Source organism: Helianthus annuus, chromosome 4 (genome assembly GCF_002127325.2).
Source record: "Helianthus annuus cultivar XRQ/B chromosome 4, HanXRQr2.0-SUNRISE, whole genome shotgun sequence".
NCBI classification, from domain to species: Eukaryota; Viridiplantae; Streptophyta; class Magnoliopsida; order Asterales; family Asteraceae; genus Helianthus; species Helianthus annuus.
Window position 1 is genome coordinate 174,980,698 of NC_035436.2, and position 21,025 is coordinate 175,001,722.

At 38.5% G+C, this 21,025-nt stretch overlaps 1 protein-coding gene across 1 annotated transcript; it reads left to right on the forward strand.

The window, feature by feature from the left end:
* Window positions 1-277: 277 nt before the first annotated feature.
* Window positions 278-11,934, forward strand: LOC110933936 (extensin-like). Its single transcript, XM_022177135.1, has 3 exons — window positions 278-736; window positions 11,702-11,758; window positions 11,878-11,934. Exons 1-3 carry the CDS (start codon window positions 278-280, stop codon window positions 11,932-11,934), a joined length of 573 nt encoding a protein of 190 aa, XP_022032827.1.
* The last annotated feature ends 9,091 nt before the right edge of the window (window positions 11,935-21,025 follow it).

Here is a 21,025-nt window from a genome sequence, read left to right on the forward strand (position 1 = left end):
TATTTGGTTGTCAAGTGGTAATGGAATGAAACATTAAACAAGGAATGTAAACCTTCCAAATATAATAATTTTCATTTCTTGGTAAGGTGGTGTTTTTTTTCATTCCTTCAAGGAATGGAAATATATTATTATTATTATTATTATTATTATTATTATTATTATTATTATTATTATTTACCATTATTATTATTATTATTATTATTATTATTATTATTATTATTCTTATTGGTTTTAATAACTCACTCCCGGCGACACCACTACTGCCATAGCTGCCGCCATGACTATCGTCGCCGCCGTCACCCACTTCCGCCGCCGCCACCACCACCACCACCCACCTCCACCCCAGCTGTCTCCCGCCACCACCCACCTCCACCCTAGTCGTCACCCACCTCCGCCGCTACCAACCGTCACCCACCATCCACACCTCCGCCCCCGCCGTCACTCGCCACCACCCACCACCCCCGACACTACCGTGCCACAGCTGCCACCCACCCCGCCTCCATCGTCAGCCGCCACCCACCTCCACCACCGACCACCACTGGCGTCGTCACCTACCACCGTCCCCGTCACCCACCACCATTGTCGTCGCCGCAACCTACCTCTGCCACCGCCCACCGCTGCCACCACCTCCGACCATCGCTACCATTGCCACCTATCACCACCCACCACCACCGACTACCGTCACTCATCACCGATTTTATTCCTTCGTCTATTCTTTCCTACCAAACAACACAAAGTAATGATTCATTTCATTCTCACATGGTAACCAAACAAGACATGGAATAGTAATGATCCATTCCATTACATCGTCCATTCCATTACCTCGTACATTCTATTCACCCGTCTATTCCATTACGCCATACCAAACAGACCCTAAGTTTTTCAGTTAAGTAATAGTGAAATGTCCATTTTACCTCTAAATATTATTAAATATAATATCAAAACAAATCATCATCGTCTCCAAATTCCAACCAAAACCCTTGTCCGCCACCACAACCCTTCCCCAACTACCACCATAACCACCATCTACACCACAACCATTGTCCACCACCTTTCTTCCAACACCACCATCACCACCCTGACGCGCCACCACCACCTCCACTCTTCACCTACAACACCACCACCGTGTACCATAGTTCCCACAATCATTGTTCCAACGATTGTAAAACCAAACAAAACGAGCACCACTTTGATTGATCGTAGGTGACAAATTTGTCCCTAATGTCATTCTTTGGCCAAAATCATTCTATCTTCGTTCTTTGGCCAAAATCGTTCCACCTATATGAGATCTTGACAATGTTGGAGATATGTATATGTCCGACCGTAATCAAAATCAATGTAACCAACTCGGTAGGGTCCGAAGAGTTACACGTTGATACACGAATCGTATATGTTCACGAGTAGGTGGATTATTATTTATGAAATAATAATAGTTTAAACCCGAGGAACTTAATATTAATAAGATTATTATTAAAAGGATTAATTGTATAATCATGGTTATGTTTGTTATGGTTTTATTTTTATTTGTAATTTTTTCGGATATTGGATCCGGTGAAATAGTATTCTTTATTTGTATTTTTTCGCGAATATTGGATCCGGTGTAATAGATAGGATTAGAATAGATTTGGTTTTATTGTATTTTCAAATTTATTATTGTAATCCTTCAAGTACAAGATCAAGATCAAGATAATTGGCGAACAGGTACCATGAAGATAGAGATCGCGGGTCAAGTGGGAGTTTTCAAAAATAGCTTTTGAAACCCTTTAGACTAGTTAGTTTCGTTTCTGGCTAAAACGAAACAAGCGACCTATTAGGGGCTCGATTTGATTATTTTTTATTATGTTTTGTGGTTGTGTTTTATTTATTGTAAATAATTTAGATAACCCAAAATAAATAAAATTTTCACAATCAAGACAACAGTTTTATTAAAACAAGTTTTATAAAACTGAAAAGTATATTTAATAAAAGATTTTTATTAAAATTCAAAACAAGATCATTCGCGCTAAAACGACTAACATAGTTTAATAGGGTATTTAAAACTATATCGTGTCGAGTGTGGAAAGAAGTTTCTATTATCACAAATTATATAAAACTGGATTTTATAAACTATTGTGTAACTCGCCTCATGCTACGAGTCATTCAAAATTTTTGTTGGTAAATATTAAAATAAATCCCAAATTTTAAATTGATGTTTTATGCCACCCTTATTCGATTCATCAAATTACAGTGAATTGGCTTAAGCACTATCCACTGGTATGATTATGTAGGTAAACAACGATTGTTAATGGTGTCTACTACACAACTCTCCATTTGGGTTATCGCTTAAAAGCGATGTATGTTTAACCCAAACTATGTTTATCCTTTACTATTAACTGTAACACCGGCCTATGTTACACAGGATATTTAAAACATAAAATACTAATTGAATTAATTTTGAATTTTGTATATGTCAACTGAAAACAATTCCTCCCAATTCTCTCTCAAGTCCATCTTAGAGAAGGATAAACTGAACCACTCCAACTTCATGGACTGGCACCGCAATTTGAAAATTGTTCTCAAGGCAGAGAAAAAACTATATATTCTTGATACGCCAGTCCCTGATGAACCCATCAATCAGCAAACTATTACGTATAGAAACTATGCAAAGCACTTTGATGACTCTATGAAAGTCTCATGTCTGATGTTAGCACTTTGATCCCTGAAATCATGCAACACATATACAACAAATATGGCGTTTTGTTCTTTTATGCTTGTTTCATTGTTTTTTTTTTCAAATTAATATTTCACAATGTGTTGTATGCTTTCAATGACATTGTTCATGTATCCAATTTTTTCGCATTTTCATTGGTTGTTTAACAATTATTAAGAACTGATAATTGGAGTTTTCATTATTAATTTTTGTAACATTTCTATTTTTTTATATTAAATAAAGTATATAAAAACTTATATTATTAAACGGGTAGATTACGAGTAAGTTGACTGTTAGAAATATGAGATGTTTAGATGAACATAGGATCCGTTTAATAATTAAATTATAAAAATAAATTATATTTGACCTTACTCTGTTTTTAATGAAACTTAGGTCAAGATGTAGATAAAAATATCCTCGTTCTAATGACGTATTTATCGTTTTATAAAACGTTATATTTTAAAAGTTATAAGCAATAAATGAGTGAAGCAGCTGAATTAATTATAATATATAAAATAATAAAATAATAACTAAAATTTCAAAGAAATGAAATTTGTGATTGTTTACATGTATCTTGGAAACAAAAAAAAATCAACATATGCATTAAATGCACACTATGTACGCGTACGTGTACATGAACTTGTTCTTCAAGAAACTTGGAAATGGCTATAAATAGGAAAGAAAGCTTTCCAAAAGTTATTTGGTTTAGGCGCACAAGGCACAAAATCATTTATAACTTGGGACAATTTTTATTAAAATCTTGTATACAGATTTACATGTTTGTCATACAATTAGGGTTGGTATGGAAGCCGGTCATGATTAACCGACTCACCACCTATAAAACCCACAAAGGAGTTATCCCTAACTTGTGGGTAATTAAGCATTTTGCATCTGTCAGGTGTATGCCTACACCCCGTGCATAGGTCATGGTCATTAATAACTTAAATGAGCCGAGGATATCCAGGACACAGTCGTTAACCCCCAATGTTTTATGTTATCAAACAAAACAGAATTAAACGGCTTATGCGGATTTATTAAATCACAATCCGACTAAATAATCCCATACCCGACCACAAAAAAAAAGCGGTAATATTTTACCGTATCCCAAGCCCGTATAGGGAAAATAAGTTAAAAGTATTTACCTGAGTTTGTATACACGAAAATACTACTCAGCCGTATATTCTTAAGACCTTATGCAAATAACTTATATCGAAGCTACTCAATCTATAAGGAAGGTTTTATTAACCTATTAGGATACTAACGAGTCTTATTTAAATCAAAGACTTAGACCGGTTAGTCTTAAGGATACTTTATGGTTCGAAACGCTAGATTAAACGGAGACCGGAATGGAATGTGATTTAGACCTGACAAGTTTGAATACTTGTTTAATATGGGTAAACTAAGCACATTCTGGCTTTTGAAGTTTAGATGATAAGGTTAAACCCATTTCGGCTAATTTATGTAAACTAGTTACATAAATCGAACCGAACGCGTATTAGCATAACGGGTAACCAACTGAACCATATACAAGTTCCATATATTATTATGCTTAAAATATGCTAAGACATCAGTAGGATGTCAACATATATGCGCAAAAAGAATTTAAAACCGAATTAAGCCTCATTAGGGCGTTTTGGTCATTTTAGGATGTATAAAAGAGGTATATAGGTAAACTGATGTTCTGGTCAAAAACATTTTGTAGAAATATTATTTTATGGTGTTATAAGAGTAGGATATCATGCATATGTATGGTTTACCATTTATGGCCAAACTATGCCTTGAAAGGGTATTTTGGTCATTTCACATATGCCTCTAAGGCTGAACGGGGCGTAAGCGGTAAAGCAAATCGGGGACTGTTTTTGCCGAGCGGTAATGCACCGCCATTCATGCGGTACCCATTTCGGTGAGGCGGTTTAGGTGGTCAGTCACCGAACAAGAGAGAGAGAGATGGTGGGCCCCATGGCTGTAACAACCAATCAATATTTTGTTTTTTTTTTTTTTAATAAAAAACAACTCCCCTAAGAGGGGTGCACCCCGTACGTTTTTGGACAAGAGGGGAGTTATAGAGGGGAAATGACATGGCAATATATGATTGGGTTAAAAAAAATTTTCACTCACCTAATTAGGGGTGCACCCCCTTCACCCTAAGGACATAATTGGAAGTCTGAGTTCATGATTTATACCTACTGTATAAATATTAAAAATTATTTATAAATTCATTAGGTAACAAGTCTTGGGTGCTAAATATGGTTTTAAACCATACTATGTACCTAGTTAGCGTAAAAACCGATAATTAACGACATTTGCAAAGTTTATGTGATTCTGAGATTTTGACAAGCCTTGAATGGTCAAAACATTTTATTTTTCATATTAAATCAGTAGGAAAAGGTTTTGCATGTTAATTATATATAAAACACATTTTATTTGCAAAAAGGGCATTTTCGTCAATTATAGAATTCGTACAAGAACTCAATGTTAAGGTCAGTGTATAATCTGACCCAACATTCCAAAAATTCCTAAAAATGATATCATAACATTAGGTTAAGAGTTTTGTGCCAAAATTTATGTTTAAGCATGATTTATGCACCAAAGGGTAATTTAGTCTTTATAAAAGCTAAATTTACAAACTTTTACATAACATCAGTTTATAACCAGAATGTAAATACCAAAATATTTTAGTTATGTTTACTAATCAGTACCTAACTCATTTGCATGACCATTTATTCAAAAATCCTATTTTTAGAACATAAGGGCATAATTGTCAATAATAAGCATAATAATGAAACATGCATATAAATTCAGATCTTCTAAGTGACCATATAATATAACCTTAGAGGGTTATACTACAACATTATATGGTCACATTGGAAGCTTACAACATAAATGAATTAAGCTTAATCGGGTCAGAACTGAAAGTCAAAGCAAAAGTCAAGCTTTTGCCACTTTCGGTTGTGAACCGAGCTTAAACTCAGAATTGTCGGGTTGAACATATTTAAACATGTTCTAATAATATTTACCAAGTTGTTTAAGTGACAAAATATGATTTATAACCTCTACATTATTAGTTTTGATTATTATTTACAAATCTGACCCGTTTGACTTTTTAATTAATTACTTTGACCCGACAATTAACTAAGCAAACGTGAAAATTAGGAGGTGCCCTTTTGAGGGATTAACACATACCTAATTATGATCACATAGCCACATTCGCCTCGAACAATGGCTGGACCATTTAGGTCTTAACTGAAGGTCAAAGTCATTCTACGACAACTTTGACTTTCGGTCTTTAACCCTATAAAAACTGAACTAAATGGCTAAGGACACTTACAAAGGGTCCTAGCTTCAAACTTTTAACTAGAGAGAGCTTCCTTTTGATCAGGAACCTCAGAAGATTGAGAAAGATGGATTTTTTTATATGAGCAAAGAAATGAGGCAACTTGAACTCCTATTTATAGGTGATGAGGATAGTTCAAGATCAAGTCAGGTGTTAAGGGGTTTCCAGAGATCATCACAGGTGTCCTAGCTGGTTCCTAAAACCATCAAAGAGCTCCTAGTATCGAGTTTTGTGAGTATAAGTCGGTTATGGTGAAAACCTGCAATTGTCCAAAATTTTCTGCCCAGATACAGGCTTTACGGACCGTAAGCCTGACTCTTTACGGTCTGTAACCTCTTTTGAATTGTATCGCCCAAGTACAGTCCTTACTGTCACACCCCAACCGATGGCGGAAACATCGGGGCGTGGCACTGAGCGAAACAGATTGTCCAGAAGTTTCCATAACAATTAGAGTAAACTTCCGTTTTGCTCCCTGTGGTTTGGTCACTTTAACGGTTTTGCTCCAAACTTTTAAAAATAGCCATTTTACTCCCTGATGTTTCAGTTTTTTTGCCAGTTTGCTCCCCGTCTCTAACTCCATCCAAATTGTTTGTTTTTCCATTTTGCTCCCCGCAGGGAGCAAACAGGCAACAAAACCAAAACATCAGGGAGTAAAATGGCTATTTTTAAAGGTTTGGGGCAAAACCGTTAAAGTGACCAAACCACAGGGAGCAAAACGGAAGTTTACTCTAACAATTATCATTACCAATCAGTTTAAATTAACATGTCCCATACCATGTCTCAAAAGGTAAACAAATTATTATTACAGACAAAATCCAGGCAAATAGTTCTATTCCGACAACTCAGATTTAAATAGAGAAATTGTTTATCTACTTCTAGAGACCCTTGATTTCATTTGTACAGACAACTATTTGTTGGACTCTAGAGCCTTATTCTAGCCTCGCTTTCCTAGCATATAAGCATCCTAATTACCTGTCACATACGTTAAAATAAAGTCAATACACATAGTGTAAAGGCGAGTATACAAGTTTGATAATAGCATATGGAGTTCGAAATAGTTTACGCATAACCAGCATGTACATAGCGGAAAACGAAGCATGTTAGTTATCGACATGAACCTATCGATACCAATGACTGCGGGTTGACTGCCCGAGGCAATTCGTAATACATGATCACCACTATAATCCATGCAAATAATTGTCCTTAACAACCCCCGCATGAGCGGGTGCTGAGTCCAAACTATAGTACTATCGTCGTTAAGGCAGGTAGACAACATTCCATGTGTAAACATAACAAACAAGCAATCATTAAGTCACGTATAGCATGCGTAACGGTTAGCGTTTAAAAGTACTGCGTAGTGTGTTCGATTGTGATTTAGAATAAGTACGTATGTAACACCCAAAAGTGCATAAAGCAAAAAGGGATCGAGTATACTCACAGCGGTTGATGGATTGAAGGGAGCGCTTGAGAGTAGGGTTAGCCTGAATGGTTCGATAGTATAACGATAAGTAACGCGTAAAGCGGAAACAAGTGTGAGTGGATCGGACAGCTGGTCGATCGGATGGCAGTCCGATCGGACAGCTGACCGTGCAGTTGTCAGTCCATTCGGACAGTTGTCCGGTCGGACGGTAGTCTAGTCGGATGACTGTTCGAGTGGATTGTTTCTTCCTTTGAGTAAGACGTGTTTGTGTATGATGGTTTGACTTTTGAAGTTTTTGTTGCAGCATTTGAAAACATTGAAGTATCTTTACCTTTCAGGTCGGTCGATCGGACGGTCGTTCAATCGGCCGGCAAGCCGATCGGCTAGGTACTTCAGCGAAGAACAAGTTCTCAGCAAAATGTCACTCGATTGGACAGTAGTTCAATCGGGTGGCATTCCTAGTGCATTGAACATGTTGAAAAATCGATTAAGTGTTGAAGTCAAGTATCTCATGATCCGAAGAGTAATCCAGTCGGATGGTAGTCCGATCGGATAGCAGTTCGTTCAATACTCAAACTTCAAATAAGTTGGTTAAGTGTGGGACCCATGTGCTAGCCGTTCGGCTGGCAGTCCGATCGGACAGCACCTTGTCCTGGTCGGCCTGTTCGTTTCATACTTGGTAGTTTTGTTTGTTTGTCGTTTTATCGAGGTATTTTGATAACGAGTTGAGCAATAGAACCTCGTCATTACTTGGTTCTCCTAATCGAACAGGAATCACCCAAATCCGACCAGTGAACTGTTCGGGATGGTGTTTCATGTTTAACCCGAGATTGGTGAACCTCGTGGATAGAATCCGGATCTTGGGCCACACAACCATCAGAATGATTCATAACTTGGCACAAGCTCCGTTTCTATCGGTTTTGAAGGTATTGAGTGTAAAAGATTTGAAAGAAAGTTGGAAAACCATCTTTCAACCATTTTCACCGCGAATATGTTTAGATCTTATGAACGATCTTTGTTTGTTTATGTGGAAATCGGTTAGATCCAAGTTATTCTTGGTGGATTGAGGTCAAAGCATGAAGTTCTTCAAGAACACATGATGACATCATCCTAGAACACTTGAATCTTGATGATTTCACTGTTAAAAGTTAAGATTTAAAAGATAGAGACGTGTAGGAGTGCGTGTAGATCAAGAAAGTACAAGATTTAGGATGAAATCTTACCGGAATCGAGAGAAATATGAGAAAATGTGAAGTGCACGAGCTGGTCGGTCAGAGGATTTCCAAAAGGGGAAATGATGACAATGACAGGGGTATTTATAGTGTTCCAAAAGAGGAAAGTGCTGGCCGATCGGCCAGGCAGCTCAATCGGACAGCCTGTCCGATCGGACGGCTGGTCGATCGGCTGAGGGCCTGATCGATTGGTCGCTTAGTTTGAGTGTTCGGTGCGACGATTTTTTATATTTCGATTTCGATTGCGACCGATGCGAATACGATAGAGTTTCTGATTCAAATTACTTTTAATTCCAATCACTCATATCTCGCGCTGTCTCTTCTCCACTAATTATCATAATTTGATTTCGATTGAGTTCGATTGCGTTTCGATTGCGATTTGATTGATTACCACACATAACATAAATAAACATACACAAGTAACACGTAAGGAACACACACGCATATAACAGTAACCAGTATGCGTATTTCGAGTTGCGAGTGCGATTGCGATAAGCGATAAATAGCGATTAACATCGATAAATAGCGAATAAACCTCGATTATTTGCAGATACTCCACATAATACAACTAACGTAATCGATAAAATAGACTACCTACAGTCAAAGAAGTCAAAACGAGAATTGAGCAAGGAGTGACAAATCGCAATTAGCGATCTTTTCTTCCTTTGACTTCAATCTTGACTTTGACTTTCGCAACACGGGGTGTTACACTTACGGACCGTAAGCCTGAACCCTTGCAGTCCGTAAGCGATTGATCAGAGGACTAGAATTTGAAATTTTTCATATTTGACCCCTCAACTTTCATATTCAATATTAATCATTCCCGAGAGCATGTTTTTAACATTATAAAGCCCCGGGTTTGGTAAAAGGTCACTCAGAGGACTAAATTAGCATGTTGACACTTTTAGTCCCTCTGCATACGTATTTATGTCGATTGACAACTTTAGTCCTTCAAGACTAATCTTTCATACATCTAGGGTTTAGGACATGTGTCTTTATATAATTGGACATGATTTTACAAGGTGTTACAGCCGCACACATGTATTGTTCACTTAATGGGGTTTATTAAAAATCTGTGTTTATCGTGTTATGTAATGGCGTTTATTCTGCATACAACTTGTTAGATACGTGTAGGAAATACGTGACTTAATTACTTGTATACAAACCTAATAAATACTGGTAACCATAATAGGACATGGTTGACCAACTTAGGATAAATAAATTAAATCTACGGAGCAAAGCAAAGGTGAGTTCACACATTCACTAAAAGCATGTATTCCCGGTGGTTGGGAACCTAATATTTCGAGGGAATGCAATAATAATTAATTAATATTCATAATTCATGTCTTTAGCGGACTAAACGAAACTCTATCACAAAGTCCCCATTAGATAACTACTGAGTAATCACTGGACCGGGCGAGCGGGATATTAGTTGATAATGCCATTAGGTTTGACAAACCTCACGCCGGGCCTTAGAGGACGGGCGTGAACTTTTATGCCTTGGTACTGGTCAATGATGATAGACATTAACCTGGGGCAAAACAACTACATCGTCAAAGTATCGGTACCACACAGTTTAGTAGCTTAACTATGGGGTAGCTCCCCATGACATGTTTTATAACCTGGTAACTTAATAACTTATGTTTTCGGATAAAATACTTTAAAAACTGTGAACTCGCCAACTTTATGTTGACACCCTACTGCATTCTTTGCAGATCCTTAGGTGTTGCTCTGTAGATTGCATGGAGGGGTGTAGTGGTTACATAGAACCGTTGTTGAGTTCTTATTTAAATAAATGTTTTAAAACAAATATTGAGACTTTAGACTTTATGCTTACGCTAAAAACTTAAACTATGTTTTAGACTTTGAATGTTTTGTCATAATCATATTAGTAGTGACGGATTTACTTTATTTATCTTATTTTAAATTGCTTAATATGATTGGTGGCATGTTTCTAGTCAGTCGCACGCCTAGCGGTAATACTCCGTAGGTGGAATTTGAGGGTGTGACAACCATCATTGTCCGCCAGTCACGACTGTCCACTCACCACCTCGTCGTCGTCGTCCTCTGCCACTCACCACTAGTCCGCCAAGTCCTGTAACACCCCAAATTCTCATATGACCTAAAAGCATAATGTGTGTTGATGATTTAATAAGTAAAATGGAAAATATATAGAATTATGTCAAAAAAATAAAAGTTAGTAAAAGAAAGATGGTTAAGTTAAAAGGTGAATGATTAAAGTAAATAGGGATTTAAAAGATGAGGGACTAGATATGTAAATATTGTATTAAAACATGACAAAAAAAATAACCAGACTTAGTCTGGTGGGTGCGATCGTGAGAAGCCAGGGGGAAACTCCTTCCCTCTCAAAACCCTAAATCACAAAATTCCATCAATTGAAAGCCTGATTATTGAAGAATCGAGTGCATGAGATAAGAATCCTGATTATCTAAGTGTTCTTGATCTCAAGTAAGTGAAATTTCGTGATTTAATGATGTTTGATTATGTGGGTTTTGTGTAAATAATGAATGTAATACAAAATTCAGTATGATTAATGGTTGCTATGAAGGTCTAGAAATCAATAGATGCTTAATTTCGAATATGAGCATGATTAGGGCAAAACCCACTTGCATATGAAGTAATGTTTAGCAATTGTGAAGTTTTGTATGTTAATTTGATTGTTGATTTATGAAACTGTTATGATATTGATTTGGAACCATTTGTTCATAGTCAAAATAGTAAGTTATGGATTAGGGTAATGATTATTGTTATGAAAGATTATGATTAACCATTGACGAAATAGGATGGACATGTTATAACTACTTGTACATGATGCCTTGTAGATAGTACGCGCACCATGTGTTTGATGAAATGTCTAAACGAATTTAGATATGATTTTGTATGAAAATTCGCTAAATTGATGAGATGTAATCATGGTGGGAATGTATGTAAATTATAAATATCGTATTCGATAATAAAGAATGTGAAAGTAATGGGAGCTAAGTGAATAAAGTTATGATGTTCAGGAAATAAGAAGGAGGAAGGAGCAAGTCACTCTAAGGCACAAGGAGCTCAGGATCACGGTAAGTTCATACGAACTTAATTCTCTTTTATGTTGTTCTACGGATGAAGATTAGTTATTAAACCTAAATATTGAGTTGTGATTCGTTATTGGTTCAAATGTCGATATGTTATATGTTAGAAAACGGATAAGCGACATAATAGTGACGGATGTATAATGACCACTCAAGCGGGATAAGATTGTATGGAAAGTAGGATTATGAGATGGTTAAGTAATGACTTGTTGTAAACGGGTCAAAATGATATGTTATGCTAGGCATGTATGATAAGGGTTACCCGTTGTAAATGGGTAAATTAGGACAAGCACGCTGAAATGAAATGAGAACAATGATTGTGGAAGAAGTTGAGAAAGCAATTGAAGCTAGTATTTCCCGACTAGCTCAAGAGGTGGAAGGTCAAGTATTGGGAGTAGTCGATACTATAGTAACGACCAAGGTGGAAGAACTAAAGGAGATGATTAGTGAACTACAAACAAAGAAAAGTACTCGAAGGTGCACGCACAAGGAATTCACGGCATGTAACCCTTTGCCGTACAAAGGGGAGATCAACCCGATAGCTTGTCAAAGGTGGATTTCAAGCACTGAGGCGGTGTTTGTAAGAAGTAGATGTGAAGTGGAGGATCAAGTGATGTTTGCTACGGGCCTCCTACAACTCCAAGCAAAGGATTGGTGGGATGCACATTCGAAGGAATTGGGGGATGACAAAGTACAAACGTTAACATGGCATGAGTTCAAGGAGCCATTTCTTAAATATCATAGCTCACAATCTGCACTTGATAAGATTCAAGAAGACTTCTTGCGTCTTCGACAAAAGGATGAAACGATTGATGAAATAACAAATAAGTTCCTCGAGAAGGTGAAATTTTGTGGGGAGATAGCGGGGACTAAAAGGTTGAAAATCATACGTTATCTTGCTATGTTGAAGGCTGAATATCGGGAGTTTGTAAATCCCTCTAAGTGTGCAACATTGAACGAATTAATCGACTGGGCAAGTGTCACGGCCGCCGACCCACCCTGGACGGAATCGGGAGCCGCAAGCAGCCAAGTGGTACCGGTGGTTATTTTTGAAAACATTGCAGCGGAAATTTCATCAGGACCGTGAGTTAAGGAAAAATATCAGAGTTTAGAAACACTGGATTTTATTTATTTAAATAGATAGGATAAAACTCATGTTTTACAAAGGTAGCTTTTCATATGGGATAAACCCGATTACATAAAACAACTTTTCTTAATTTAATTTAATTGATAAATCAAGCCACTTCTGTAAGACTTTTTGGTGTCGTATCCAACTCTTATTCCAATCTACTGTAATTACCTGAAATGCATTTTAAAAAGGTTTTGTCAGCGGGAAATACTGAGTGAGTTCATTCAGGTTTTATAAAATGACCCATAGTTATAATTTACAGTATTAAGAGCGATTACAATGTCTATACATGTCAACCATATACCCACTGTATTTGTCACTCGACCACCCATTGGCTATCTCGTTGTCCAATGGTGTCTGTGACTATGGTCATATCACCCCTTGGCTATCTCGTTGCCCAATGGTGATGGATTAACAAGTAATGTATACAAAACCCCACATACCGGCTGTAATGAAGACTACAAAGACTTAATCCCTGTAATTATAACTTTGAAAACAAACATGATTTTGAAAGCAAGTTTGGTAAAAAGAGATTGACTCACATTATAGGCATGCAGTATTGATTTAACAAGCTTCCTGATTCAAATTCTTCTGAGAATTAGCATCTACTTTGATTGTAAGTGTATGGGGTAAAGTTTAGCCTAGTGATAAGCCGGATAACCTAATTTAAACAATAACGCACACGAAACTAGGTAAATGACTGAATACAACTTTTACGATAAGCTCACGAGATTAAAATCCTCACGACGAATGACAAAGTGCGATACTTAAACATCCAGCGGATTTGCAACGAATGACAGAGTATAGCCCAAGTTCGTGCGACACTCAAACATCCTGTTGTAACACCTCGAAAATTCCTGTCCATTAGAATAAAAGCACGTGTCATGTGTGACAGACATGTCAGAGAAACCGGATTAAATAAAAAGATGTGTGGTAGGATTTCCAATAAAAAGGGCGTCATGTTATTTAAAATACCTCTGAACGACCCAAGGGCGACACGTTATTAAATCACCTCTGAGCGACCCAAAATTTTTATAAATCCCAAGATCCTTAAATCAATTAATGATCATCTCATATGATAACCGGTTGCTCTCAAATAAATAAAGTTGCATCTTTATCAAAGGACTTTGGAATTATAGGTTGTTACTACTTCTAATCTAAATAAAATTCTTGTAAATAAGAGTTGATATAGCTAATTATTCCTTGACCAACTTCTATGAGAATCCAAGATTCATTCTTGGTAATCTCCGTCAAATTTTCAAGACCCTTATAAGTTGAATTGAATGGGGAACATGTAAGAGCAAGTTAGCCATGCAATGGCTGGTCAAGATGGCCCACATCTGAAAAGGGAGGTCTGAATTCGGAATAGTTGGAATGCATGGTCAAGACTTAAAAGTTTTCAAACTTTTGTCTTCTGGCCATCGCTTACGGACCGCAAGACCCCTGACTTACGGTCCGTAAGCAGGGTACCTGGGCATGTCCCGCAAGGATCGGTTACGGACCGCAAAGCCTTAGGCTTACGGTCCGTAAGGGAGGCACCTGAACCTGTTTCAGTAAGGTCGGTTACGAACCGTAACCCCTTTAGCTTACGGTCCGCAAGAGGTCCTTACGGACCGTAAGGCCTCAAGCTTACAGTCCGTAAGACCGTCGCTGGCAGTAAGTTTTGGACAGCTGCCTGTCCAATTCGTTTAACCGACTTAAAATGTAAATTTGTGAATCTATGGGCTTGCTAGGCAGTAAATAGCCCTCTAGGGACACCTGGGATCATCTCCTAACTATCCTAGACTATCTTGGAAAGATCCTAAGGCTCCTAGTTCACTATATAAGGGACTTGAGTGTGATCATTTGGCACTTGCTCACTTGGAACATTGGTTCAAGACTCTCTGGAGCTTCCCTGGTCAGCAACCCATTTTCTTAGGCTCCATAATCCTTCTTAGGACTCTTGTAAGTGTCCTTAACCTCCTTTAATCCATTCTAACTTAGTTAATTAAGTAAAAGTCAAACCGTCGTAATTAAGGTTTGACTTCGTGATTAATCATAATGTGCTCTGTCAAATCACGAATTAAAAGTACCTTTAGGAAGGTAATTAAGTGGGTAACAAATCCTTAAAAGGGTGTTTCCAGATTCCCACTCTAAGCATATCAATTGTCGAGTCAAAGTTAATCATAAAAAGTCAACAGAATGCTTAATTTCAAATTAATGCATAATTAGCAATGTAGGTTGCATGTAACCTATTTGAACATTAATATAACTTGGTAATAAGTATAAGAACATGTTCCAACATGTTCAACTCGACAATTTTCTGTTTAGACCCGGTTCGGAACCGAAAGTCGCATAGTTTGACTTTCGCTTTGACTTTCAGTTCTGACCCGTTTTAGTTAAGATTAAGATTGCCTTAGAGCTTCTTTTGGACCTAATAACATGTTAGTATATCCTCCTGTGATTATACAATGTGGTTCATTAGATATCTTGTTCGTATGCATGTTTCCGTTAAATGCCCATATGTTGACCGTTATGCCCAAATGTCCAAAAATCATGATTTTTGAAAATGTATAAGAGTAGACACCTTAGTTACTGAATTATAAACTTGTCCCCAAAATTTGACATCAGTTTGAAATCTAGAATAAGAGTTATGCCATTAGCGTAATTAGAAGCTTTCTTAGTAAATAATTAGCGTAATTAACGCATAGCCTACTTAAACTTAGATTTTATACCAAAACCTTATACCCACTGTTATGTAATAATATTTTGGGAATTTTAAAGATTTTTATTTATTTTTAGGCTGAGCATAACTTGAGCTTTTAAGTATAATTCGGCTTATGCCGGTTTTGCCCTTTTCGGCCATAGAATGAGTTTTACTAAACCTTTTGACCCCAAACTTTTTCCTACTGATTTGTTATGCTAAATATAATATTTTGAGCCTTCTAGAATTATAAAAATATCAGCTTTTCTTTTAAAACCCGGAAATGGCTCCAAATCGCCCTTTTTGGCATTTTTACGACATAGTATATGTCAAAACTAGTTTTTATATAAAAGGTCTAATGCCTACTGATATATTTAGAAGAATTACATATTTTAACAGTAAACTAGAGATGAAAACTCAGATTGCCCGTTTTTATCTTTTTAGCTTATGTAAAATTACCAAAATGCCCTTATGAGGCGTAATTGGTGTTTAAAATCATTTGGGGCATAATTGGACATACCTTACTGATATTACAACATATTTGGTACATATCATCTCAGGAAACTTGCATATGACTTATATGGTTACTCGTTACGCACTTTCGCGTTCGGATCGGCTTATGTGACTAGTTCACGCATATTAGCCGAAACGGGTCAAATCATATCATCTTAGTCTCTAAATTCAGAATGTGTTTGGTTTACCCATATTATACAAGTATCCAAGCTTGTAGGGTCCAATTCACATTCCTTCCCGGTTTTCGCATTCCTCGCGATTAAACCATATTTATTCTTTGAAACTAACCGGTCTAAGCTTTGGTTATGTTAAAAGACCCGTTAGGATTCTAATAGGTTATAATAACCTTCGTTCCAGAATAGGAGCCCAGTAAAAGACACGTGCATTTTCTTTTGTGGTTATACTTGCTCAGGTAAATACTTTTAACTTATTTTCCCTTATACGGGCTTGGGGGTACGGTATATAAAATACCGCTTGGTCGGGCAATTGACGCCAACTCATTAGTAGTTGGGTACTATCAATGAGACCCGTTTGAAAAATTGGTTTTGTTTGTTTTTACGCCTTTGGGAGTTTAATGACCATGTCCCGGATATCCTTGGCATCATTTTTGGCCACGACCTTGACACCCGGGTGTAGGCGTACACCCGGTATTATGTCCATTATTAAGGTATAAACGTTGGCTTCCCGCCGCGGACTTATACTAAGTGGTGTGTCAATTAACCTTAAACCCGACACGACTCGGGCGACTGAACGCACAACAAACATGTAAATCTTTTACAAGTTTAACTTTGATTAATTATTCCCAAGTTATAAAATGTTTTGTGCCTTGTGCATTTAAATCAATTTTTTAAAACCTTTTCAAAATGAGTCAGTTAAATTGTATTTACCAGTGTAAATTGACGTATTTCCCCAAAAAGATTAAGTGCAGGTGCTATACGTAATAGGCTGGTCTCTCCTTAGCATCATAGAGTCTCGCAAGCTTTGGGATGCATTTATCTGTTGAACAATTTTTCTCTTTTATTTCCGATCCGCCTGTGGATCTATTTCGACTACTTGTGATACTTTAATATTACATTTGATGGTTGAAATAAATCTATTTCTTTTGCTTCCGTTGTGCATTATAATTTGTGTTGTTTGACTATGATGATATCAACTACGTCACGATACTCCCCCACCGGGCCCACCGGTGACACGTGGAAATTCGGGGTGTGACAGGTTGGTATCAGAGCCAACACTGAGTGAATTAAACACTAGCCTTTTGTGTTTAATCTCAGTGCACAAATTGCACATTCTTCGAGTTCCGAGTCTAGACATCGAACATAGGACAAACTCTGTTTTGTTTTATTTTGAGTCTTTTATAATTATATTGTTGTTGTTATCTAAATATTGTATGCAGGTCATCATGCCACCAAGATTCCTTCGCGGTAGAGGCAATGGACCCGTGACAGGTCATGATCACGAAGCCGGGCCTTCGCACCGGCAAACCCCATCCATTACTATGAGCACCAGCCCGCAAGAGCCATGGAGACTCTATGTTGAACCCGGGAGACGGTCAGTTTCCCTCAGCTCTTCACCTTCTTACCAACACTCCTTTGGGCCCCAATCGGAGAATGAGCCCAACGACCAACCACCAGCCTTTATACCTCTGCAGAGATCCAACTCTCACCACTCCTTTGGTGACCCAACCCCAACCTTCCAGAGCCGGTTCAATCCGGCCAACGTTTTTCCAGAGCCCGTGGGTTTTAACCCACTTGGACCGGAAGACCACTTCTCTGGGGATAACGATATGGACGAGGATACTGACCCTATGGAGCCTGCTACGGGGACGCCCAACCACCCGATAGAGATATCTGACGGATCATCTTTCCACGGATCGCCTTATCGCGGTCCAGACAGCTACGAGGAGAGGTTCCGAAACATTGACTGGTATTTCACCCCGTCCGAGCACTCGTCGTCCCACCAGCAGCATCAGCAGCAGCAACCTCAACAGGATCCATCCGAGGGTTCACGATTCAGGGCAATCACGCCACCACCGCCACCGCCAGTAGTGCAGCAACCGCCTCCGGAGCCGCCGAGGCGGAGGAGGTCGAACGCACGGATGTCCGTGCGAGGGGGTGTCCGTATCAGCACACCCCAACCATCAAGTGGCAGCCATTATCCGCCACTTCAGGAGGAAGAAGAAGAACCACAATTGGGGGGTCCATCAAGCCCCATTCCAGAAATCAACTCAGTACCTGTGGCACCACCGTTGGGTTTCGATAACCCAATCCCTGCTTACGCCGGTTCAGCGGCGTATAACCCCTTCGAGCAGCCGGCGCATACCCACTACAACTACAACTACGCTAGTGTGGATCCATATCAGGAGGCATGGGATTACAACGCTAGTCACCCAGAGGGGCCTTATGGGGGCTTATGGACTACTGGCTACCCGACTTTTGGGTACCAGCATCCGCCACCTCCTCCACCGGTGTACCAGCCGCCACAGCCACAGATAATTCCTCCAGAACGCCAGCAAGAAGTCCTTGAGAGACTAGACCATTGTAAACGGGAAATTCAGACAGAGCGCAGACACAACAGAGGATTCTTCAAAGGACTATCAGATCTGATCAAGGGAAAGTCCAAAAGGAGGGACTATTGAAGATCCTTGTTATTTTTAGTTAGTTGTAATTCAGTCCCTGCGTGGACTTTTGCTTCAGTATTCAGCTCCTGCGTGAGCTTGTTATTTTGTACTCTGCTCCTGCGTGAGCATGTTGGGTTAGTTAACCCCTGCGTGGGTTTGTTCTTGAATTCGCCCCTATGTGGGCATTTGTTTTTGTAGAAGTCCCGTTTGGGCAAATGTTGTACTTGTTTAAGACAATTTATGGGATGGTTTAATTAAGTTTTCATTTTGATTAATTATCTACATGAAATATGAAAAATTAATGAAAATTTAAAAAAAAAAGATCTGCCATTATATTAAATTTGGTAAAATTTAAAGAGAACCAAGACCTAGCCTTTTGGTTACAAAACAAGGCCAAGATGGTAGTTCCATAATTAGGTTAAGATCCATAAATTAATATCTCAATTTAGGACTGTTCTGCGTTGATTATTAGAGAATCTTGGAGGTAAAACCTAGCCTTTGTGTTATTGCAAACCTGGCCAAGATGGTACAACCCACACAATAGATTCCAATTATTAACATCTGTTAGTATGTTAATGATTTTGGCAAACTGTGAATCAGTGAAGTCACACAGGCCATCTCTCATAAAGGGTTAATTTTAAATTCCCTTAATTATTTAACCACTTCTTTGAAGTGAAGTGCCTGTGGGCAATAATTAAATGTCCTTCGTGACTAAGGACAGTGGTAGCTTATGACTCCCTGTTATTAAATGGAAATGAACTATGATTCAACCTAACACACCTAGATACTATCAAATCTTAATTATTTATTTTAACTGTCCTTGTGACTAGGCCTTGTGTGCCAATAATAAAGTATCATAGGATAATAGTAAAAATCCTAATGTTCTAACAAATTAACCTAAAATGGCAATTTAAAACCTTGGTTAATAAAACATAAGATACTATAAGAGCCTTTGAGTTAAAACCTTGACCATCATTTATATGTAGCAATTGAAGCTACATGGCTGGATCAGAGGAAGTCAATAGCCATCCGGTAGGAAACCGTGATGATGCAAAATTCTTAGTAACTAGTGCTGAGTTAAAAGCAATTGTGAATGATGCGGTTGCAAAAGCCTTAGAACGACAGTACAGTGAGTACAGTGAGACCCGTAGTAGAACCTTACCTACACCGCAGGCTAAACCAAAGAATCATTCTGAAGCCCACAACAAACCACCACCTACTCTACCCAAATCTAAGAAAGATGATGACCGACACTCCTCGAATGAAAACAGTGTTCACCCCAAGAAGATCGTGTTTGATGAAGCCCCACCTGCTAAGGGTTGCACGTATAAATATTTTGTATCTTGTAAACCTCGAGAGTTTACTGGAGAAAAAGGGGCTGTAGACTGTATGACATGGCTTGACGAGATAGAGACAGTAGTAGACATCAGTGGTTATGCTGAGAGGGATATGGTTAAGTTTGCATCCCAGTCTTTCAAGGGAGAGGCTCTAGCTTGGTGGGGAGCGTTGATCCAGGCTTCTGGAAAGGTTGCCTTGTACAATATGTCTTGGAAGCAATTTGTTGCTCTTGTCAAGGATAACTACTGCCCTCAGCACGAGGTTGAACGAATAGAATCTGAATTCTTATCTTTGGTTATGAAAAACCTAGACTGCCAGGCATACCTCACCAGTTTCAACACCTTGTCCAGAATGGTTCCTTACCTGGTAACCCCTGAACCCAAGAGAATCGCGCGTTTTATTGGGGGATTAGCCCCAGAAATCAAGGCTAGTGTGAAGGCCTCTAGACCTATCACATTCAGATCTGTAACCGATTTATCTCTGTCCCTCACTCAAGATGCAGTGAGACTAAGAACCTTGAAGAATGCGGATTTTGACAAGAGGAAACGTGAAGATGATGATTCACGTCGATCAAACAAGAAACATAGGGGAAACCGTGACAGTAAGAAGGGATCTGAGGCCAGGAGAAGCGAGCAACAGTCGGGCGATAGGCCCAAGTGCAAGATTTGTAGGAAGCACCATTTTGGGAGGTGCAGGTTCGAACAGAAATCCCAACCCAAGATGTGTGGGATATGTAAGTCTTCTGAGCACAGAACTCTTGAGTGCAAGAAGTTGAAAGATGCAACTTGTTACAGTTGCAATGAAAAGGGGCACATCAAGACCAACTGCCCAAAGAATGTCAAGAAGACTGAAGATGGGAAGAAGACCAATGCCAGGGTCTTCCAGATGAATGTGCAGGAGGCCATCCAAAACGATAACGTCATAACTGGTACGTTTCTCATTAATGACGTTTACGCAAGAGTATTGTTTGAT

What these genes read in the sequence shown, in the direction of transcription:
- LOC110933936 (XM_022177135.1), top strand. Translation starts at nt 278, where the DNA reads ATGACTATCGTCGCCGCCGTCACCCACTTCCGCCGCCGCCACCACCAC. An exon ending in TTCCTACCAAACAACACAAA is followed by an intron (nt 737 to 11,701) that starts GTAATGATTCAT and finishes TATGATGTTCAG; the next exon opens with GAAATAAGAAGGAGGAAGGA. An exon ending in ACAAGGAGCTCAGGATCACG is followed by an intron (nt 11,759 to 11,877) that starts GTAAGTTCATAC and finishes GTTATATGTTAG; the next exon opens with AAAACGGATAAGCGACATAA.